Source organism: Agelaius phoeniceus, chromosome 6 (assembly GCF_051311805.1).
Source record: "Agelaius phoeniceus isolate bAgePho1 chromosome 6, bAgePho1.hap1, whole genome shotgun sequence".
Classification (NCBI taxonomy): domain Eukaryota; kingdom Metazoa; phylum Chordata; class Aves; order Passeriformes; family Icteridae; genus Agelaius; species Agelaius phoeniceus.
In genome coordinates this window covers 59675758-59684836 of record NC_135270.1, presented here as the reverse complement: position 1 = coordinate 59684836, position 9079 = coordinate 59675758, and the positions used below count along the sequence as shown (strand labels likewise).

The following is a 9079-nucleotide window of genomic DNA, read 5'->3' as shown; positions in this document are numbered from 1 at the left end:
AACCTCTCTGTGGGCTTATAGAGCAGCAGGGCAGACCCTGTGCTGTGCAGAGCCTGTATTTCCTGCTGGCATCCACAGGAGAAAGGAGGTGTTTGAAAAAAGCCTGGATGTGGCACTGGGTGCCAGGGTTGAGTTGAGCTGTTGGGGCTGGGTTGGACTCGATCTTGAAGGTCCCTTCCAACCCAGTGATTCTGTGAATTCAGTGAAAACTGCAGCAAGCTCAGTGCTTGGAGCGTGTCAGGCCAGGAGCCCGGGCTGGGAGGACCCCGTGGGGCTCCCTGAGGGAATCAAGGGCTGCACAGGAGCTGCCTCAGGCACAAATGCTGCTCATGCCCCCCTGGCCCCTGTCAGTGACCCAAAGATAACCTGGGCACCCCTGCCTGAGCTCCCTCTGGCCTCTGTCAGCTCCTACAGCAGCAGCAAATGAACAGAACTCCGGAGCAGCTGAGCAAAGAGCCCCCGGCAAACAAAATGCTGCTTTTGATGTCCCAAAAATGGCCCTTTGGAAAGAACACACAGGTGTATATGGCTCCAGCTGATTTTATTTGAATTAAATAAAAAAGTGTATTCCCCACGTTACATTGATTCATCTCAACCAGTCTCAGCAAAAGGCAGCTGAGCCCTCCCATCACCCCTGAAATTCAGACACCAAGCCCTGGGAAAAGTTGTGTCTGCATCATTCCCTTGTGGAAACAAACTCCACTGCCAGGCCACCAGGACTGAGCTCCTGTTTAACCCTTCAGCTCCCACTGCCTGAGCAGCACCCACAGCTCTGCTCTGAGCTGCTGGACACTCATCCTGACAGTAGGAATCCCCCAGTGTGTTCTTGGCACAGCTTAAGTCTGAGCAGTGCTCTGCTCTAACGAGGTTGGCTGAGCAGTCCTGCCTTGGCTGCCAGAGCCTCGTTCTGCTGGATGTGGTACTCCTGGAATCTCATGGAGATCCTCTGTGTCATCTTCAGATACTTCTGCAGGCAGTTTTCTGAGCAAGTTATCTGCAGCAAGAGGGAAACACAGGGCTTCAGACACTAAGTCAAACACATCCCCAACCAGGACCCAAAATAGCACCACAGACAGGGATAAACAGTTGGGTGAGTACATCTCACACTGTCAAGATGAGGGCAGTAGAAAATGTAAAGTTGAATTTTTCTGGTATGCCTGAAACATTCACTAATGTTCATTCTCATATTAAAGTCTCCATGGAAAACACCCTGGACCCAGGGATACCATCCTTTTGTCCTTGGGCTCCTCCTGTGGAATTGAACTACATATTTTGAAATTAATAATCTATTAAATTAGTAAATTTTGTTTTAATTCTGTTTACAAACACACACTGGCTTTGACAGCCAAATATGATCTGCTCTCTACTAACTCAAGTTTAACCCTTTTTTACCCTTGTTCCCATTGGCTCTATCAGCCTTCTGGAACCTGCCTTGCCACCAGAGTACATCAGTCAGCTGGACTGGGAAATAAATACCAGAGCCTATTCCATCCACAGTATTTTTCAAATTTAAAGTGTAGAGAAAGAGTTGTGAGATTATTTCTGAGCTACAGTCCTTCAAATTGGATATCCTGTGCCATGGCTCAAAGCCTTGCTCTCACTGCAAAGGTAACAGATTTGGGTAGAAAGGAAAGGTGACCCCTTTGCCTGGGGACACAGACATTGCTTTGGTTCTGCTCAGTCCAGAGGGATGTGAAAAGCAGAAGGGAGGAAATGAAGTGGACAAAAGCCCAGCAAGCTCCACACAGCACCCAGCCCCTGCCCTTCTGTGTCCTCAGCCTGGCACCAGCTACAGCCAAACCTGCTGAGCAGGAGTGGAGTCTCCCTGGGAAACAACTCCTGGAGCTGCCCCAGGCCTCTGTGCGTGACACGCTCTGGGGAGTCCAGACTTGCACTGGCACTTGGGTGAGGAAAGAGCTCAGAAGTTGGGTTTTTTTCAAGTGTAGGATTTCAAAGGGGATCTGTGGAGGTATTGATCTCAATTATTTAATAAGGGACTACAAGTCTCAAGAGAAACATGGGAATTTCCACAGCAGTGTCCATCTAGACAAGTGTCCTGTTTCCAGAGACAGGTGCTCTGCAGGAAACCCCATAATGGACAATCTGGGCAGAAGTTCCCATAAGAAAGATTTTTCCCAGTTCCTCTGTTAACAGATGGCTCCTGTGCTACCAGACATGAACCCTCTGCAATGCACAGAAGCAAAAATAGGCAGCTCACAATCAGAAAATGGTTTGGGTTGGGATGGACCTTAAAAATCATCTCATTCCAACCCCCTGCCATGGCAGGGACATCTCCCACTAGTCCAGGTTGCTCCAAGAATCTAAGAATATTTTTTGGACCTAAGTAATCTTTAATCCAAAATAATTATGACCTGTAATAAAATTCCACTAAAGCAGATGCAGAGAAGATTAGGGAAAGAAGAAATCTGTCTTGGGAAGCTAAGAGAGCTCTGTTCAGGGCAGCAGAACCAAAGCTGGAAGGACACATGAGTTTTGCCTGCAGCTGAACTCCAAGGAAGCAGAAAAGGCTCAAAAACAATGGTTAGTTTAAAATTTTAGGCTTTTTTTTTTCCTGCCAGCAGAGTCAAGTAAAGGTTATTAGATTTTTAACCATCAAAATGATTAGGCTCTGAAACAGCCTCTCAACAGGCAACGAGAAGCAAAACCATGCAAGTAATCTTATGGAGAGCTTAATCTTTCTGCAGATGACAGCATGAGGGAGCTCCCTGCAGTGCAGGGAAGTGGATTGAACAGCCAGAGCTGTGTTCCCATGACTCACTACAAGGCAGGAACGTGGGCAGGTAAACAAATATTTCAGCAGGATTCCTCAAACAGTGAGATGCAGGCTGTAGGTGGGCAGCTTCCGTGTCCATGGAGTCAGCACCCATGAGAAGTTAAAGCACCAGAACCTCCACTGGCAGCTCAGGGAACAGAACACACAGAACTGCAGGGAGCAGCCAATATTCAGTGGGGACTGGGCAGATTCTGTGTGTGACAACCACTTCTAGAATGGTTTTGGTGGAAGGAACCCTAGAGAACATCCACTCCACCCCCTGCCATGGGCAGGGACACATTCCACTGTCCCAGGCTGCTCCAAGCCCTGTCCAAGCTGGCCTGGGATGGGACACTCACTTGGAAGCAACATTCCAGACACCCACACTCCACTGCCTGGCTCTGTATCTTGGTTTAAGGATCAAAACTCTCTAAGCTGTTCCTGAAATTGGAGTGCTGCACAGCCATTCTACCAAAGGGCCAGTAGAAACCATCACCTACCTCTTCTGGTTTCACATCTCTGCTAGTGAAATCCTTTATGCAATCCACAAAGCAGTTTTCTGTAAGTTTATTGTATGTGCCAAGAAACTCCTTGAACTGTAAATAAAAATTGGACAATGAATATTTAAAAAAAAAAAGAAATTAAAAATCAGTGTTTATTTTTCTTACATACAGCTGCATGGTTTAAGAAAATCTGAAGGGCAAGTCCCTAGAAAAATTTACTCTCAGTCAGAAGATTTCAGCACCAAAAGCTGCTCATACACAAAACATGCTGTTTGTCAATGGTCATCTGTTGAAATTTTGGTTAACTCAGATGATAACTCAGAGTTTCTGTCCTTCCCTCTGCACTTCACCTTCCACTCCCTGTGACAGAGCAGCCCCCCCTCCCAAATGCAGCATCTCACCTGCTTGATCTGATCAGCCTCTGATATTTGTCCAGCCATGTTCCACCTCCCCTGGCTCAGTCACCTAAAGGTGAGGATAAAAATCAAGATTTAAATAAAAAACATAAATATGAACTGCAACATTTTACATCAGAATGGAACTCTGTGCATCCTTGAAGTGTGTTTAAATGCAACTTTGCTAGCAAGCTTCCAAGCCATTCACTCAAAGGGAAATTACCTGTTAGGAATGTATTCAGTTAAAAAACCATCCAAGATAATTCCAGGTATGAAACCTTACCAGAGCCACCTGCCAATTGCTGTCCTTTAAAGACTTTTTGGGCATTTCACACAGCTGAAGTGACTTACAGAATACCTTATTAATTTTTGTAAGTGCTGTCAAATTTAGTAAATAAGCTATGGCAGGAGCTGGGGAAGAAGCAAAGTCAAACACTTTCTAACCTTGGAGTTTCAGTGACTTTAGATGTGATCTGTAAAAGGAAAAAAGGCAAATATAAACTGGCAGTCACTGAACAGATGCAGCACAAAGTGCAGGGCCTGGTTTCTGTGTAGCTGCACCAAACACCTGAACTATAGCAAATGTTGTGGTTATTGTAGTGAATTAAATGCAAGAAAAACAGAGAACAATGAAAATTGAATGAAACAGACAAAGCAAAAGGGAAGAAGTAAACAGCCATGGATCTAAGAATTTAAACAAGCATCCTCAAGGGAGACACATTCCTAATCCAACACAGTGAACAAGTTAAGGCTTGAAAGCATCCCTGCAGGTTTCCTAGAAGACTGAAGCCTAGTCTCCTTTGCCCTTCATTTCCATGTTATCTAGGACCTCTTATCACAGATGATAATGCAAACTAATATCATGTGTCAGCAAGAATAAGCTCCTTAGTTTAATTCAACTTCTGGAAGAAAAATGAGCACTGAAGTGCAATCACTTGGGGAAAAAGAAGTTCTTTTAGTCCTTTAGCAAGGGCTATTTACAATTAATCTTCTATTATGCTTTGCCAATTTTTGGCCAAGACATTCATGTTTTAGAGAGCTTTAGCTATTGCAGTCTCCCAGCAGGGGGAAGGGAAGGGATACACATGCTGCCTGAACATCAGCAAAGAGACAGCAACAATTATTTCTACAATAGAAAGAAAATGAAGCAACTAAAAATAGCATCAGGGAGCTCTCACAAGAGTGAGGTGTCCCTGCAGAGTGAGGTGTCCCTGCAGCCCCTGCCAGCAGCACAGGGATGGTGACATCTGCCTCCTGACACCACAGGGGATCCCTGCACAGGGAGCCAGCTCAGAGACTGCAGGACAGGGGCACAGATGATTCTGGGATGTAAAATGCAACAACTCCTCATGGGCAGGCAGCTCACACAGGTTATTCAAAGGAGAACCTGCAGGATATGGTGGTAACAAGGAGCCAGGTTTTATTCAGGTGGTCACTGAATCACAAACTGGTTTGGGATGGGAGGGACCTTCAAGATCATCTCCTTGCACCCTGCTGCCATGGCAGGGACACCTTCCACTGTCCCAGGCTGCTCCAAGCCCCCTCCAGTCCTGGAATACTTCCAAGGATGGGTTCCCACAGCATCTCTGGGCACCCTGTGCCAGGGCCTCACCACGCTCAGTCAAAAACTTCTTTCCAGTATCTGACCCTGCAGAGCCATCACCCCTTGTCCTTGTCCAAAGTCCCTCTTCAGCCTCTCCCCTCTCCCCTAAACCCCCCATTTATTTCAGGAGAATGGACATGCCAGTGGGAAGTGATGGCAACTCCTCTCCCCTTTCTCAGCCTGTGAGAAAACAAGAGCAGTGACAATTCTCCAGGGCAGGGTATGTGGATAATTAAACAGAAACTGCAGGGAGCACTTTTGTCCCCTGCCCAAGGCAGGAAGCTCAAAGTTTCACCTGCTGGTGCCATTTTCCCACACTCAGGCTGCCTCATGATCGCTGTTTATGGCAAACCTGATCCCTGTCCTCCTGTGATCTGGCAAGATTGGAAATGGCAGACTGAGACTGGAGTTTCACAGAGCTTTGGCACCTGGGAAAGGCTCTGATTCACATCTGCACCACCTGATCTGGAGTGCCTGAAGCTCTTGTCCCTGTACAGGCATTTCACACATTCCACAGGGGAGTTACACAGCTCTGCTGCACCTTCAGCCATAAATCAGCCTCACATCTAAAAAGGAGCTACTGAACATTCCCAGGAATGTGCAAACCTGTTTTGTTCCAAAGTATGTTAAATGTATTCTTTCAAGATTTCCTGCTGCTTCTCCCCTTTCCCTCCAACTCTGAAAAAAGCTTTTAAAGGGTGATGAAAGAGTGCTCAGCACCTCAGCCTCAGACACCACTCCTGCAGGCTCAGGTTTAATCCTGTGAACTAAACACAATTTAAAAATTCAGCACTGCCCCTCTCAGCAAGGACAGTCACACTGCAGGAGGCAGAGGTCTCTGAATAAGCCTCTGCTGCAAGGGACACACAGTCTGCGTGTGCTGGGTCACCAGAAAGGAGCAAAAACTGGGAAATCTCCCTCCTTTAAGGCCCTGGGGCTCTTCCAAATACAGAAGTTTCATTAAGAGAAGTGCCTCTGATCAAAATAAACAAGCCCTCTGTTTGGGATTTTTCCCCATCTTTTTGAGAAGATTTTTTTGCATTTTTCTGGGAAGAAGAGTGATGGAGAGACACTATAAATCCCTTACACTTGCAATCCCCACTAACCATCTGAATTAGCTATAACTACCACCTACTCCATAAAAAGAAAGCTGAAATGTCTCTTTAAACCTTTGCTTCCAGCTGCACACAGAGAACACCATGCAAGTGTTTCTGAAAAGGAAAAAGAAGGGTAAAGTCAAAGAAATATCTCAAAGAATAAAAATCTCGAGTCAGAGAATTGTGTCAAGGTAAAACCCCCACAGCTTGTAGAGAAAGTTCTTTTATCATGGGGGATTACTAGGCTACAACTGGACTGCCATCAGATTTAAAAGAAGACCAAACGAATTATTTTATAGAGGCCAGAGGCATTTAATGAAGTGAGAAGGACAGGGTGAAGTGAGAGGGGCCAGTCAGGAGCTGGATAACCAGGTGTAGCTGGTGTTCAGCTTGTTATCACTCACTGCCTCCTGCGTTTGGCCTGGACCCTGCTCTGAAGGAGAGATCAGAGGTAGAAATCCAACACCAAAGGTGAGCTACCAGAGTCAGCCTGACCTCAGGCACCAGGAGAGCCTCTCTGAGCACACCAAACACGAGTGCGGGCATCAGGCCTGAAGGAAAATACACATTTCCCCCCAGCACTCTCTTTTAAGTGGCTGACACACACCTGGCTAACGCTTCTCACCCGATAAAACCAAAACCTGAGGCTAACAGCTCGAGCTTTTTTTTTTTTTTTTTTTCTCTTTTCCGTCTACTCCATCCTCCAGTTCTCCCTTCCAAGGGCACATTGAGTTCCTCTCCCTCGGGAATCACCCGCTCAGCCAAGCCCCGGCCCAACACCGGGCACAGAGCGGGGATTTCCCCATTAAGGGCCCTCGGCAGCGCTCCCGGACCCTCGTGGGCCACGGGGAGGCTCCCGGTGTCTACTGGGCCCTCACGGGGAGGCTCCCGGTGTCTCCTGGGCTCTCCTGGGCCCTCACGGGAAGGCTCCCGGTGTCTCCCGGGTTATCCCGGGTTCTCCCGGGCCACGGGGACGCTCCTGGTCCCTCCCGGTCCCTCAGGAGCGCGCGCCCGTTCCCGCGCCCGTTCCCTCGCGCACTCACCGCCCGCGCGCCGGCCACGCAGATTCGCTACGCGCGCGCGCGCACGAGAAGGGCCCGTCCCGGGCCAGGCCCCGCAGATTCGCCACGGAACCGGGCGAATCGGCCGCGCGCGGAGCCGCCGCCCGATTTACCCTCCCGGGCCCGCGCGTTTCCCGCCGGACGCCGTTGAGGGGAGGACCCCGCGCGTTTCCCGCCGGACGCCGGGTAAGGGGACGCCGTGGCCATGGCACCGCGCGCTTCCGGTGCCGCCGGCTGGGCCGGGACAGCGGGAACAGGGCCGGGATAGGGGGAACGGGACCGGGACAGCGGGATCGGGGCCGGGACAGCGGGAACGGGGCCGGGACAGCGGGAACGGGGCCGGGACAGCGAGATCAGGGCTAGGATAGGGGTGACGGGGCCGGGACAGCGGGAAAAGGGCTGGGATAGCGAGGTCTCTCAGGGTCGGCAGCCGTGCCCGCGGCGCGGGAGGGAAGCGAAGCCCCGGGGCTGTTCCCGCTTTCCCGGCTCCGTTCCCGGTCCCGGCCCTGCCGTGAGCCCTGAGGCCGCCCCATGGAGGCGGAGAGCGGCTCGGGCGGCAGCCGGGACTCGCTGGGCAGCCTGACGGCGGCCGAGGTGCTGGTGCGCTCCACGGCGGCCCGCAGGGAGCAGCCCCCGGGCGGCGGCCGCGCACGGAAGGTGCCGGTGCCGGTGGCCGTGCAGAAGCTCCGGGCCGGGGGCTCGCCCTGCCCGGCGGACCCGGCTGCGGACGGAGCTCCCCGTGTCAGCCCGGCCCGGACCCCGGGCGGCACCGGCACCACCCGCGACTCCCCCGGTACCGCCTCAGGTGCGTCCGTGAGCGGCGGGTGCAGCACAGACCTGAGCTGAGGCGATTTCAGCCACGGGGATTTGTGTCATTAAGGAGTCTCTGCATTCTCAGCTGTCAGCAGGATTTGTGCTCCCGAGCTGTTCTGCACAGGAGGGCAGGGGGGCCCTGGCACAGGTGCCCACAAGAGCTGTGGGTGCCCCTGGATCCCTGGAAGTGTTCCAGGCCAGCTTGGATGGGGCTTGGAGCAGCCTGGGACAGTGGAAGGTGTCTCTCTCCATGGGGGCAGGGATGGTTAATCACTGTTAAACATCCCTGGTTAAAGGATGTGATGCCTCAGGGTTTAGTTTTTATATGTTTCAGATTCTATTCTGCTTTAGTGTGTGGGTCTGGGCTTTATATTAGGCGATGGTGAGCTCTCTTCACAGAGTAGGGAGACAAAACAATTCCTTCTCTAACTGGGGACCAAGGACAAATTATCCAAATCTCGGGCCCAAGAGCACAAACAACGTGGGCTGGAGAGAGAAAAACAAGCAGGGTGGGACTGCAGGGGCTAAAGCTGGAATTGGACAATGAACTCCAAGTGAGAGACCCCATGATCTGTGGTCCATTTTTGTGACCATCTTGGTTCATCTTGGGTGAAGCCCTGGCTGGGCTCTTGTGCTGCCCAAGGTGGATCTATTTGAGGCCTCTTAATAAATCCCTACTTTATTCTTTAACTCCATCCAGCCTCTGTTCCAGGTCAGCCTTCACAAGGCATCAGTTTTTCAGTAATGTTCTGTTTTTCAGAGGTTTCCCCATGCTGTTAATCGAATTTCTCATTCAGACTCACAGAATTCACTGATGTTTTTAAGCTTCAGCTC

The 9079-nt window shown here is 50.4% G+C and overlaps 2 protein-coding genes across 8 annotated transcripts in view; one reads left to right on the top strand and one right to left on the bottom strand.

Moving 5' to 3' along the window:
* Positions 1 to 524: 524 nt before the first annotated feature.
* TIMM9 (translocase of inner mitochondrial membrane 9) lies at positions 525 to 7551 on the bottom strand. Of its 2 annotated transcripts, none has more exons than XM_054635052.2 (4): positions 7415 to 7551; positions 3678 to 3741; positions 3274 to 3369; positions 525 to 994 (listed from the first exon to the last, which is right to left on the bottom strand). In XM_054635052.2, the coding sequence occupies exons 2-4, from the start codon at positions 3714 to 3716 to the stop codon at positions 860 to 862; spliced, it is 270 nt and encodes an 89-aa protein (XP_054491027.1). In that variant the 5' UTR covers positions 3717 to 3741; positions 7415 to 7551; the 3' UTR covers positions 525 to 859. The 2 variants fall into 2 exon arrangements, with proteins under 2 accessions (XP_054491027.1, XP_077036944.1); XM_077180829.1 differs by lacking the exon at positions 7415 to 7551 and adding an exon at positions 6444 to 6464.
* Positions 7552 to 7851: 300 nt separating this feature from the next.
* KIAA0586 (KIAA0586 ortholog) overlaps positions 7852 to 9079 on the top strand; it is a 104047-nt gene continuing 102819 nt past the window's right edge. For all 6 annotated transcript variants that reach the window (XM_077180826.1, XM_077180825.1, XM_077180828.1 and 3 more), the window contains exon 1: positions 7852 to 8237. In XM_077180826.1, coding sequence (XP_077036941.1) covers positions 7964 to 8237 — 274 coding nt within the window. In that variant the 5' untranslated portion in view covers positions 7852 to 7963. The remainder of the gene's footprint in view (positions 8238 to 9079) is intronic.